Source organism: Papaver somniferum, chromosome 3, assembly GCF_003573695.1.
Source record: "Papaver somniferum cultivar HN1 chromosome 3, ASM357369v1, whole genome shotgun sequence".
NCBI lineage: Eukaryota > Viridiplantae > Streptophyta > Magnoliopsida > Ranunculales > Papaveraceae > Papaver > Papaver somniferum.
The window spans coordinates 23,359,447-23,373,502 of record NC_039360.1 but is presented as its reverse complement, the minus strand read 5'-3'; the positions used below and the strand labels follow the sequence as shown (position 1 = coordinate 23,373,502).

The 14,056-nt window shown below is 38.7% G+C and overlaps 2 protein-coding genes across 3 annotated transcripts; one reads left to right on the top strand and one right to left on the bottom strand.

The window, feature by feature from the left end:
• Positions 1-1,981: 1,981 nt before the first annotated feature.
• Positions 1,982-7,520, top strand: LOC113355569 (KH domain-containing protein HEN4-like). Of its 2 annotated transcripts, none has more exons than XM_026598465.1 (8): positions 1,982-2,905; positions 3,762-4,175; positions 4,323-4,574; positions 5,166-5,546; positions 5,656-5,732; positions 6,367-6,472; positions 6,575-6,728; positions 6,870-7,520. In XM_026598465.1, the coding sequence occupies exons 1-7, from the start codon at positions 2,096-2,098 to the stop codon at positions 6,716-6,718; spliced, it is 2,184 nt and encodes a 727-aa protein (XP_026454250.1). In that variant the 5' UTR covers positions 1,982-2,095; the 3' UTR covers positions 6,719-6,728; positions 6,870-7,520. The 2 variants fall into 2 exon arrangements, with proteins under 2 accessions (XP_026454250.1, XP_026454249.1); XM_026598464.1 differs by having other exon boundaries at positions 5,653-5,732.
• A 226-nt stretch (positions 7,521-7,746) lies between these two features.
• Positions 7,747-13,255, bottom strand: LOC113355570 (metal tolerance protein C4-like). The gene is made up of 13 exons (XM_026598466.1): positions 12,734-13,255; positions 12,596-12,650; positions 12,073-12,205; positions 11,835-11,890; positions 11,586-11,700; positions 11,415-11,472; positions 11,220-11,338; positions 9,866-9,985; positions 8,739-8,840; positions 8,575-8,647; positions 8,384-8,451; positions 8,228-8,288; positions 7,747-8,142 (listed from the first exon to the last, which is right to left on the bottom strand). The coding sequence occupies exons 1-13, from the start codon at positions 13,050-13,052 to the stop codon at positions 7,910-7,912; spliced, it is 1,512 nt and encodes a 503-aa protein (XP_026454251.1). The 5' UTR covers positions 13,053-13,255; the 3' UTR covers positions 7,747-7,909.
• Positions 13,256-14,056: the final 801 nt, after the last annotated feature.

Sequence of the window (14,056 nt, the reverse complement as noted above, 5' to 3'; positions counted from 1 at the left end):
CCTGAGATATTTACTAGGATTAGAACTATTAGATTAAACCATTGTCAATAGGACACTGTTATGTGGGCTAATACAAAATGTGGTAAGTTTACAGTTAAATCTGCTTATAAGGTCTTTGTGAATGATATAGCTACTTCCGAGGACTCTGCTTTTTGGAAGAAAGTTTGGGGTATTGATTGCTTGCCAAAGATTAAGTTTTTTCTATGGAAAATCTTCGCTTCCATGTTACCTGTTAGTACTTTGATTCATGCTTATAATCAATCTGTGGATATTATACTCCCCCTTTGCCATAGTCATGAAGAAACGATCATGCATCTTTTTATAGAATGCCCTATTACTGCTCATATTTGGTTTGGCATGTCTCTGCAACATCTGATCTCCTTTGATTTGGAATGGATTGATGAATTGTTTCTGGTTTGGCATAGTATTGATCTCCCTGAGTCTCCTTATAGAGTCTCATGGCCTTCGATTGGAGTTATAGTAATGTGGTGTATATGGAAGTTGAGATGTGATGTTGTCTTCAGGCACACTTCAATTGATTTACCTCGAGTAATTATTAATACTAAGAGAATGATTAACTCCTATATTACTCCTCATCGTAGTATTTCTGTTCATCTGAGTGATTATAAACTCCCATCTTCTGAGATGGATCATTTCATATTTGTTGATGGCTCTTACAAGGATTTTAACATAGGTTTGGGTGTTATCTGGTGTGATTGTGCAGGGAATGTAAAAAGTTCGAGGGCTAACTTTGGATTGATTTCAGATGCAGTAGGTGCTGAAGCTGCTGCTCTACTTTTGGCATTCTCTTGGGAAGAAGAGATGAATCTCTCCAATGTTGCCTTTGTTAGTGACTGTCTCCGTTTGGTGCATTTTGTTAACGGAGTCAGCTGTAATATAGAGTGGCGGAACGGGGATCTTTTAGAACAATGTCAAAGCTTTATTTCTAGGTCTTTATCTTATAAACTTGTGTATTTTAAGCGTCTGAACAATAGGTTAGCGGATCGGCTTGCTCGTCGAGCTAGGACTGATAGCCTTAATGGTCCTTGGTCTCCTCTTCCTCCATTTTTAAACTTGTTGTTGAAGAATGAGAACCTATCGGATGTCTGTAATTCCTTTTTTTTGTTAATGGAATGGTGTGTGTTTTTCAAAAAAAAAAAAAAAAAAAAAAACAACAACAACAACAAAGAATTGATTCAAAGAAGGGGCAACCATAGGGCTGCACATAACCGACTCGACCCGCCGACCCGACCCACACCCGTCGAAAAATACCCGTACCCGAACCGACCCACCTAGGTATGGGTCGACTATGGGTGAGGCACGTGAAAACCCACCGTATGTTGGGTCGGTTGCGGGTAGGAACTTCCTTCACCCGACCCGACCCACCAACCCGCCCAATATTCCCTAGCATGCTACCCCTTAGATTTTCTATCCTAGAATGAATCTCAGCCATTGGATTGAAAAAATAAAATACCTAACCCTAACTAAGCATCGCACTCGCAGCCCACACCTATCACTTCGGCCTCTTCTTCTCTCCTTCTCAGAGACAGAGTCACAGAGACTCTTCTTCCTTCGTCAATTCGTTGTTCTTGAATCTTGATTAGTGAACTGAAGGTATGAATCAACTTAAAACTTGTTCCCAACTAGTTGAACTCTATGTATTGTTGATTGTTCTTGACTTTCTAAATAAATCTAGGGATTCATTTGAAATTGATTTCAATTTCCCGCAAGATATAAAATATGACGGGTAACCCACCACCCGACCCGACCCAACCCGCCTTATTGTGGGTCGGGTGAAAAGCGACCCATTGTTATGGTGGGTCGGTTGCGGGTGAAAAGTTCAATTACCCACCAGCAGTGGGTCGTGTGGTGGGTGAGGCCAAACCCGACCCAACCCGACCCATGTGCAGCCCTAGGCAGCCAAGTGTTATTATTGTTTGAGAGTCTACTAGACTATTTGTAAGACCAAAGTCCAGCATCAGTAGGTGTAACTGGTAGTCGTCTGAGTGAGACTCCGAGAGCGACTTTCATAATTTGTTCAATTTCCAGAGTTAGGGTTTATCTTCTTCATCTGAGAAATACCCAGAAACATTAAATGGAGGGTTCTTCATCATCTTCATCTTCTTTCAATCCTAATAATAAACGACCCTTTGATCATTCATCATCACCCATTGAATCAAATAATAGTAAAAGAGGCTTTTTTAAGACACCACCACCACCAATAAAATTATCAGCAGGTGAAACCCTATTTCGTATACTCTGTCCAGCTATTAAAACTGGTGGTGTAATTGGTAAAGGTGGTGCAATTATTCGTCAATTCCGTGAAGAAACAGGTGCTAAAATTCGTATTGATGATTCTATTCCTGGTTGTGATGAACGTGTTATTCTTATTGTTGCTGATATTTTGAAACAACGTAGTAAGAAAGAGCAGAATAGCAATGAGGTTAGTAACAATGCTGCTGCTGGTGGTGGTGGAGGAGGAGGAGATGCTGAAGATGGTGAAGATGATGTTTTGGGTGCAAATTTGATACATTTGGTGGAAAATGGTGGCAGTGATGATGATGTTTCGCCAGCTCAAAAGGCATTAATTAGGGTTTTCGAGAGGATATTGAAGGTGGATGAGGAGAAAGTAGGAGGTTCTGGTGGGGAGAGTAGTGAAGATGGAGGAGGAGGAGGAGAAGAAGAGGAGAAGGAGAAATTGTTGTCAGGAACAACAACTTCAACGACGCAGAATTTGAATTCAGTGGTTTGTAGGTTATTGGCACCGAGTAATCAAGTTGGCTGTGTACTTGGAAGAGGAGGGAAAATTGTTGAGAAAATTAGGCAAGGGAGTGGAGCACAGGTTAGGGTTCTTCCTAACGATCATATTCCAGTTTGTGCAATCCCTGGAGATGAATTAATACAGGTAACAGCGTGCAATTTTATGAACTGTCCATTAGGTTATTAAGAGTGTTAAGAATGTGCATCATTTGTGTGTTACTTTAACATTGTGCGTTTAATTTGCTTACCTCAAGCTGGGATTTATACTGAGTATTTACGATTAGCTTGTTTAACAAAACAAGTAACTTTACATTAGCTTTCAACCTTATGTTTGGTTACGGAGCATTTAGGAATTATCCATTCGGTTATTGAAAAGTGTTAAGAATGTATGCAGCGTTCTTGTTTTACTTTAACACTGTGTGTTTTAATTTGCTTACGTCAAGCTTGGATTCATGCGGAACATTTATGGTGAGATTGTTTACACAAAACATCATAAGTTGATTGCTGAGACTTATCTTCACATACATAACATGAGCAGTAACTTTTTGACCTTATGATTGGTTACTCTGTATACATAATTTACATGAGACTTATCTACTCAAACTCTTGTGTGAGCTCCTTCGGCACGTACTTGGTGTCTTACTAATACAATTTTTAGTTAAATCCGGTTTAGGGAAACAAGTCTTGGACTTGAAATGGGATAAGAAGATGATTCCCTGGCCTAATTTTGTCTGTTGTAGGTTTATGTAAATAAGCCATCGAGACGGGTTTAGGTAGCTTCTAACAAGAAAGTGACGCATTGGATCAGATGTGTCGCTTTATCTTCTTTACATGACTTTTAAGTTTTTTTGAAATGATACTTGTGTAATGCATTACAAAAACTGTTTTCCTTTCCTGTTTTCTAACGTGTATATTTGAAAAGCTTCGGCAGTGTCTAGGTTGCAATTTATGAATTCATCTACTTATATAATTATACTAAGTGATGTGGTTCTGCTTTACAGATAACAGGGAACTATTCAGCTGTAAGGAAAGCTCTTTTAGCTGTTTCAAGTTGTCTCCAGGATAACTTCAGAACTGATGCCGCCGCCTCTACTCCGAACAAAACGCCTGCTTCAGTGCTTCGGGGCAGTGGTGTGCCTGGTGGCCAGGTTGACCAATTTCCATCAAGGGGGTATCCACCTGGAACTCATTCAAGGGGGTTTTCAGGATCTGAGGGTATGGGTGGGAGCCATAGAATGGTTCCAGAAGAGGATATTGTGTTTAGGATGTTATGCCATCTTGACAAAGTTGGCAGTTTGATTGGGAAGGGTGGATCGATTATACGAGCTCTACAAAGCGACACTGGTGCCTCCATCAAGATTGCGGAAGCAGAACCTGATTCAGATGAGAGAGTTGTCCTCATATCTGCAAGAGAGGCATGTTATTCAAATTCATTTGTGTTTGAGTACAATACTTGTTTATTCGTTCAGTGGCGTGTTATCAATTATGAATGACTATTTTTTTTCTTGAGCACTGAACTGTTCTTAAGTGTTTCTTAAAATCATTCTGTCTATTTATTGCAGAATTCAGAACAGAGACATTCTTCTGCACAGGATGCTGTTATTCGGGTGCAGTCAAGAATTGCAGAGGTTGGATTTGAACCTGGTGCTGCAATTGTTGCGAGGCTTTTAGTACCATCACAACAGATAGGCTGTCTGTTGGGTAAAGGAGGTAGTATTATTGCTGAAATGAGAAGATCCACGGGTGCCAGTATACGTATTTTTCCAAGGGAGCAGGTTCCAAAATCTGGCGCCCAAAGCGATGAAGTTGTGCAGGTATGTTTGAACTTCTGTTTTATATGTATGCACTTTTCAATCTCTATTTTTTCTATATATTTTTTGATGTCTCAATTGGATACTGATGTATGAGGTGAAATTTACAAATGTTTTAGAAGGCAACAGAATAGATCCCTCGTTATTTGGAATTTTGCATTAAGTTGAAGTGTTGAACACATTGAGGATGACATCTTTGTTTGTTATTGCAATGAACTATACATATTCTATGTCTACTATCACATTATATGCTAGATACTGCGTTAGTATAACTACTAAATTCTGTGTAGGATATACTCGTTCAATCTGGTTCTTTCAGTGCATGTGAACCAAGATAAAACAAATTCAAGACTTTAGTTTGTAATTTGACTGGTACGCTTGTTCTGTTTGATACTTGTCAGTGGCATGCTAACTTGACTATCCAGATCCTAGATCACTTCTTTGAATGCTCCCTCTAGGTTTCCACTTAAATTTAGGCAAAAGTCCAGGATAGACGGATAGTTAATTTTTTCACCCGTCAAATCTTCTCCAACTTTTGAAAGGTAGATTTGCCATTTAATTATATCGGAAACTAAAACCTGGTACTATTGGCAGGCTATCGGGAGCTTGCAATCTGTCCAAGATGCTTTATTTCAAATTACCAGTAGGCTTCGGGAGGCTTACTTCCCAACAAAATTGCCTTATCCAAACGTTGGTGCCCCACCTTATATGCCTGGTCCGCTGGAGCCCCCTGTTCCTATGTTTAGACCAAGACACGAGCCTCCATCTCCAGGGCATTACCCTCATATTGGATATCCCAACAGTTTAGAACATCCTGCCGGCCCCGCCCAACATATGGATCACCCTCCTGTTCCGATGCATGGAATGGATCATCCAGGAGGCCCAAATCTGGATCATGGGCCATATTCTTACAGCAATGAGAGACCAGCTTATGGTCCGACCTTTGATACCCCTTCTCCAAGGTCATGGGCTCAGGTAAATGAGTTACATTTTTGAGGGGTTGGTGAGTTTTTTTTTTCCTTCCCGGCTTTCAAAGTGAAAGGAAATATTAATGTAAAATTCATTGCTGTTCTTTTCTCAGCAGCCAGTAAGCACTGGAAACCCTTGGTGCAGTGCAGATCCAGGGACAGGATATAGTTCAAGAGATGTGCATAGCAGAAGGTACGCTTTGCTTATGTTTCCTTATCTTGCTTAGTTGCTTTTAATTGTATGTTCAAACCCCATGGTGGTGAGTTCGCAAACCTACTCTTGAGAATTTCTCTAAGAATTTCTGTCCCATGCGGCAACGAAACATGGCCATTGGTATGTTGGTAACACAAGTACCCCTAGTACTTGTATAACATATTGATTAACTAGGATTTAGCATGGGCACTTTCTCTTCAAAAGGATATGTGAATCAACTTGCGTGTACTTCTCAGACTTTGTAACTATTTGTTCTTCTCACATTCTTGATTTTATATCAGGGTTCAAATCAATATCTATATCGCTATATAAAAAACCACTGTCTTTATTTCCCAAAGCTAGACATTTACTTGAATAAAGACTTCATGCAAACAGGTTCAGTTAACCTAAGGCTAATGCAGAAGGCATTGCTTAACATTTGCTCCCAAGGAGATTTAGATGTTTTGTTCGATTATTACTTGTAAGTCTGTGTTATCCACATGTCAGTACACCAGGACTCTCTTCGGACTTGTTTGCCTTAGATGGATATATATACTAATATTTATGTTTTTAATCTATTTGTGTGGGTCAATACTGAAAGTTGCATTGATAAATCCGTCTTGTGTTGTGGCAGTCAACTGTCTGTTCTACCAACCACCACTGTTGAAATGGTGATTCCTCTGATGTTCCTGGGCTGCGTTTACGGGGAAAACAATGGTGACCTGAATCAAATTAGACAGGTGCGGGGTCTTCTACTTAGGGGGCATGTTTAATTATGTTGACTTTCTAGCGTGTGCTAAGCTCTTCATCTTCCATTGTTTTCTATATATTCTGCAAATCAGATCTCAGGTGCAAAGATAACTGGTCATGACGTGAGGCCTGGGAGTGCGGAAGGAGTGGTCATAGTATCTGGAACATCAGATCAGATACATGTAGCTCAGAGCCTTATCCATGCTTTCATCCTTTCCGGGCAGGCGGCAGCATGATTTTGATTAGGTAATAGTTTTTATTCTAGTTTTGAATATTTCTTGTCAAAATATTTCATGTATTTTTTTGGTTGGTTCATCCTTCACAATAGAAGGGCGAAGTTAGTTTCATTTGATTTCGTTTGTAACTTCGCGAGTATGTTGTGAACAGGCTAAACAGAAGACTTCTTCATGTGAGAGGATTCCACCATGCAGGGGTGAAAGCAAGTGTAGTACCCTGAAGGCATAAGGAGTACAGATCTGAGGCTAGACTCATGTCTGTGTAAAAGTGTGGAGCACTGGATGTAGCACACATCTGGTGGAAGTAAAAGTGTGGGGGTGCATGCTACTTCTCAAGTTGAGTGTGGAGCCAAATGCAGACCATCGGGGCAGAATTGCATGTCAAAAGCCACCAGGCTAAGCCTGTCAGAGAATGATCCTAGTTGCACTAGAAGCTGGCCGGTTAAGCCTGTAAGTGAAAGGTACCAGCTGCTATGTTCCTATTTTGTGCCCATCCCAACAGTGCACTAGCTACATTGCTAAAGAAATACAAGCAAGAAGTTCCTGAACTTACGAAGGTATTCCAGTGTCAGCTTAATTACAATACCTACTTCAGAGCTGAAGAATTTGATGAGATGAATACACAATAATTAGCCGTAGTCTTTCCCATTTTTGCTTAGCTTCTGCCTCTCTTTCATATTTTAGCTTTACTCTTGTTTATGTTTGTTTTTTAGTTTTCATTATACACTGGGTTGCTTCATATGTAAAAACTGAAGAATGTTTATGCTTTGGTTCTGAAACCAAAGGAATAATATTTTGGGCATAGTATCTCGATTGGCAGAAAAATTCATTGGTCAAAAAAGAGAGGGTACACCGGTACAGAAGATTCGTACCACCCAAAAAGGTCACAAAAGAAAGGAAAAAGAAAAAAAAGAAGAGATAGTAACAAACTACTATCCAGCATTTGGGGCCAATGCTGGAATTAGGATTATAAATGCTTTGCAGGTGAGTCTAGGCACTATGCTGTATCATATGACATCCAAATTTAGAAGTCCTGAAATAATCTTGAAATCTAGAAATCTGTATTATATAGATTTTGTTGCTGAAGCCAAGTCTTGAAATCTAGAAGTCAGGGTCGAGCCAAAAAAACAAAACATACAGACTGCACAAAGCTACAAGCTACAGTTTACATGGTGTAGAATATTATGTGGCTCAAGGTGGTGTAATCTTCTGTGTTTCTTTTTGTGGATCATCAAGCTGAATACCCGACATAATCTTGGTTTCCTTTTCTGGATCAATTAGCCGGAGTCCAGGCATAATCTTCTGGATCTCCTTTTCTGGATTGTGAGCCTCAATGTCCACATGCCGGATTCCAGGTACAAGCTTCTGGATTTCCTTTTCTAGTCTATCAACTTCACTTCCAAGAGCAGTAACGACTTCCTCACCTGCCATCAGAACACCATTAACCGCCATTAACTACTTGACCTGGTACTAAATAATTTATTGCAGTAACAAATTCTGCTTACATACCATAGTTTGACATGGTCCTCAGTAAAGTGGCATCATCAAGATCTTTTCCAGCATCTCGAAACTGTAAACCACCAGATATAATTATCAATCGTATCTTTTCCACCAGATAATAATGAGAAATCCCGCAGGACCAGCAAACGTTCACATTAGAGTTACCTGTTTGGCCCATTCCCCACGTCCAGTCCTTTCCAAATAATTTTGTACCACCACCACACCATTGAAATCTGTACCACCGAACTTGTTAAGGTCATTCATCAAAAGTGCAACTCAATCCACAAAATTGTCCAAATGCTTTCAAGTTTCAGCCAAAAAACAGAAAAAGAGAGGTAAAATGGTGGCAAAATCACCTATTTCAGCTTTAAACCTAAAGAATCCAGGTCCAATCACCTCACTCTTGCAGTCATACAAAGCATCTACAACCTGTAGGAAAACAAATAATAAACTTAGATAAGCCTTGCCCCGCATGGAGTAATAGAGCCTGTCTTATAGTAAGAGAAGAAAAATACTGTACCGGGTCATTCTTCAGAAAATGAAGAACTCTTTGCATATCATAATCGTCAATTGCCCTCCCGATCAAAGCATGTCTGTTCCTTTGGATGAGGAAAATCGCAACCTGCATTTAAAGTTAGGTTCAATTATGGTACCTTGACAAAATGCCATAATTAATGCACTTACGAAAACAAGTGATAGTGAGATTGGTAAGAAATCTATTTCATTTAACTAAAGCAGAGAAGTCTAAACAGTCTCCAATCTTATATTTACAGTGGCTGCCACATCTCAGCCATGTCATCTCAACAAGGCAAATAAATAGTAACTTGGGATGGGTCAGTCGAACCCGTTAAGAAAGATATACAAGTCTTTCAATATGTCTTTCATAATAAGACACCAATCCTTCTGTAAACGGCAATCCAAAATCAGGTTGTATCTCACAAACAAATTTCAATTTGTTATTGTTATAGTAGAATAATCTTTCTATATATAAAAGGCCCATGATTTAGAGATACTTATCACCTTGTAATTTTACTCTCAGAAATACTCATCACCCTCAAAAAAGTTAACTAATTGCATTTTGTAGTTTGCCAGACCCATGGTTCAACAAGAGTGACCTGTACACCTCCTAACATACCTTTTAAAGATAAGGATTAACAACTAGCACGAATTCATGCGTATCTACTCTTTCTTGCTTTAGTAAGTTACTAGTGCATGCACAACAAGGAAATCAACTGAAAAGAGCCAACAACAATATCCACATGTACCCCAGAACTTCTTCACCTACAAAGGCTGATAACATGAGGAACCTCATTTGGCAGAACCAACTCCCCAGATTCAAGAGAGGAATATTGGAAGCTTAAGAAAGCTTCACGAAAACATATATCAATTCAACACTTGCAAATAATCACATGGCTCTGGTACTCCCAACATACAAGCTGTGTCCCCCTGGCCTTACCCCCAAAGAGACTTAACTAACAACCATGAATGCACCCATACATTTGGGGAGCAAAGAGAATGATGGAAAGGAAATATCTCTATGAGCACAGGAATAGAATAATTTGAATTACTTCTACCAAGGGCCAATACATAACATAATATAAAAATAACCGATTAAAGACAATACCAAGGGCCAAGAAGTGGGTATACCATTCCGAGTAAGTTCCCAACAACAATTGAACCAATGGGGTCGTAGATTGGATTTCCTGTTCTGTTCACAGCCACCAATGACGCTGCGGCAACAAGTAGACCAGCAACAGCAGCACCATCCTGAAAAGTAAAATTAGTTAAAAGTAACACACATGTTGTCTTGAAAGACAGCTTGCAATAACTTATCAACGGAATGTACTCGCTACAACCGATATAACTAATTAGCAATGTACTAGGACTGACGTGATTTGATTCGTCAGGTCTTATACCAGTTGAATGCATGTTACTGAGATGCGAATAAATGACTGCTTGACAGTTGGAGGTTTTTAGACACGAGGGAATTAGTGAAAGTATCTCTTTTAATGGGACAGAAGGAATATCATACATAGGTCTTTAGACATGAGCAAGAGTTTTTACGATATGGGGAGCGGAAGCGATTTGGGAAAAAATGCCTACATGGAGACTCCATACATGCAAATAACTTCAATCACAACCCTAATCAGAGAGTTAACCAAACAATCAATATTATTCAACAAACAATCTCTCTAATTTCATTGGAAAAAAAATAATCATTTGACCCGCCTGTTTATAGCCTGCAATCGACTAGCCTAAGAGTTCCAATATTACTAAGAGTCTAAAACTCCTTGGGAGAATATATCATTCTCTGCAATCAAATATAACAAATCTCGAATTCCACTGGAAATAAATAATCATTAGACCCGCCTATCTGTAGACTGAAATCAACTCGCCTAAGAGTTCCAATAATACTAAGACTTCTTAGGAGAATATATCATTCTCCGAAATCAATAATGAATATACAGAATATGAAACTAAAGCCTATTCAAGGTTTGGGTCCAATATTACCAAAACTTCTTAGGAGAATATATTATTCTCGATAATCATATGGAACAAAAAAAATATACAGAATATGGAACTAAAGCCTATCCAAGGTTCAGGTCAAATATTATAACTAGAATCACTTGCCAAAAATGCCGGTACCGCATTAACATGCCAGGAAAAGACAAATTCATGCAGTACTCTTTAGGCATGTGATCTCATGCAAGATGGTGTTCTGTTGAGCATAACAGGCTAAACGGTGTCACTTGACTACTAGGATCTGTCAGTCTTCGATTTGCCTACCAGACCCTTCGGGCAGAATCATTGGGGTACAATGTGGCATTCTAGCTAACTTCCAATGCATATGACATATTGATTAGATATAGATCCATATCGTACATACATTTCCAATTCTCTGGCATATTTAATGTTTCAGCATATGGACAAGGAAGTAGCATAGCAACCGAGTTTCAAGGCTGGATGTGAATATCTCGTAGTTTATAGCTAAGTAAGTTACCTCAGTCATAACAGCAACAGCTGTTGGATCATGACCACGCCACACATAATCTCGCATTTTCATTCCTTCGGCTGCTGCACCTTTCCTGACCGCATGGACAGCAACTACAAGTGAAGCACCTGTGAAAGATACCAGAGTTAACAGACATGCTTGGAGAGTAGTACATAAGCTAACTCAGTGGGTGAGTCATAATACCTTCAATGATGAATGAACCTGCAATTACCAGAGCTGCATACTTGATATTTCCTGGCGGCTGTTTACAAATTTAGTCACACACATGCATTACATATCAAACCAAAAGGCCGTTAACGGGGATCCAAATGTGTGCAAATTATCAAAATCATATAGAATCGGACATATCGTCACCTGTGTTGTCCACAAGTTTTGAAATCCATGAACAATTGTTGCACCAGCACCAAGGCAGAAAATGCCAACTGCGGATATCAAGGACCAGACAAATCTTTCTTTGGAGTACCCATAACTAGAAAAAATCAGAAAAGAAAATTAGGATCCTGTTGCCAACCATTCATTTGGTGTCTCTGACTACACGAAAAGAGTAGATGAAACATTAAAAGAGAAATGATAGGAGTACTGTATTGGGTGGATAAAACTCACGGATGTATAGCATCGGGAGCTCGCTTTGAGCTCCATAAGCCATAAGCAAGAAGGGCCTACACTATTAACGGGTGAGTTCTTTGAGTTACAATTAAAATATTCCGAAAATCTTACAAAGAGAAACGAACTTTTATAAGACATCATATCTTAGAGGTTCAACAGTGAATGCTATGGAAAAATTTCAATTTTACTAGAGAAATATTAACCATATTCAAATACTTAAGCTACCACTTATTACCTGATTTGCAAAATCTGCAATTGAATGTATCATTTCAGCTAGCATAACATGGCTGGAAGTCGCCATCCAGACCCCAAATTTGAGAGAAAATACAAGGAAATTGGCCCATAGTGCAGTAGTAACTGCTCGTTGGCTGAAATAAGCATGAGGAACAGTTATGTAAGAAACATAACCAAATACAAAAGAAAAGAAACATTTGTTAGAAAGGTCGATTATCTAGCAGAGAGTTAGAGATCTCTTGGTACATCAAAGATTCAAATCAGGTCAAAATCAAATCGTACTCTCTGCACAATCACCTCAACTGGCCCAGTTTCCCTTAAACCTACTCACATTGGGCATTCATGGAGTCCGTTTCAACTACTAACAGACCTTTAGAAATATCTAACTCGTCGGTTCACTTCAACATACAATCTAATTATGATGATATTACATACCAATTCCAAGCATTATATCATTCAATTTGAAAGGGCAAAGTAAAGGGTCACATTTTCAACGAAACAATGAAGAATTAAGTAAATTTCACCTTGGATCATCAATTTCTGTCTTTTTAACATCAGCAGCAACCTTAGAACAGAAACCTACACATGACATTAACATAAAAATTCACAAATTTTTCGACCAAAAAATGTAATGGCAAATCAATCAAAGATAGAACCTTTACCACGCTGAAGCAATAAACGATCATTATAAGAAACACCCCCACCACCAAATGTTGAACTAATTCTCGAAAAATTTAAGAAATCATTAGAAGAAACTCTATACAAAGAAGAAGATGAATTGCAGGATTGAGTTCTTCTTTTGGTATACGTATTTAACAAACTCCTCAAATCATGAGTTGTGTTATCCGATTGCTGGTGTTGTTGTTCTTCAGAGACAGTACTACTGTTATTGTGGTGATGAGAGAAACATGAAAAGATCCTACCTTTTTGTGGTTGTAGAAAGGATTCCCTAAAGGGTTTGAGAAATCGAGAAGTTTGCATCAAATGAAATGCAAGGGGGTTTCTGTTGAGCCCTATTTTCTTCTTCTTTTCATGAGAAATTTAGGGGAAAATAAGGGGTTTTCAATCTCCAGAGAAGAAGAGAAAGGGGTTAGGGCTAGTTGTTGTTGACAGTCTCTTGGGAGCTGTGTTCTGTTTAGTTAATCATTTGATTTGATGGTCACAGCAACAACAACAAGAACTAGTCGCCACGGTTGTAATAAAGCAAAGAGTAAATATCAAACGGGGATAGTGACGGAGATCGGAATACCGGTCACCGGAATTATTATTGCCAGAGAGTATTTGAGGTGATGATGGTCCCCACAACTAGTTCAGCTCACAGGTCCAACTATAGGTTGTTTGGATACACATCCAGATAGTTTTTGACTTGAGGAAACAAAAAAAAATCATAAATCAGTTTTAGTAAAACAACTTCTAGCAAAATGTTTTTGTTCCCGAGTTGTGCTCCTGACTTCTGCATCTGGAAAAGCAGAAGCAGATTTATGTCCAAACACGCTACACATAAAGCTAGGTGCAGTAGAGCATCAATAAATTATCAACTTCATTGAAATAACAAAATTATCCGATCTCAATTAAGTTTGTATAACCTAAATTTTAACTCGATAAAATAATAATTTTTTTTTAAATTTTTGGTCCCCAATTGTTAATTTATCAAAGTTTGACTGTACTAGCAAGTGCGATGGTTACCTTTCACGAATATGAATAACTTATAGATTTGGATCTCAATATCTAAAGTACAAGAAAATTTGGAGGATGTCAAAGAGTAATATTATGAAGCTTTAGTCTCTAATTTGGAATTGCTTCCAACCTTATCTAGTCAACATTGATACCCCCATTAGCAACCATATATCAAGGGGTTAAAAGAGTTTTGTTGACATTTCTTCAAAAAGCATTTCAACAAAGGAACGTTAGGATAATGCTAGTGATACTGGTAAAATATTCCAATACCAATGAAATTCCCTTCAAAACTTTTGTGTGACCTCCAA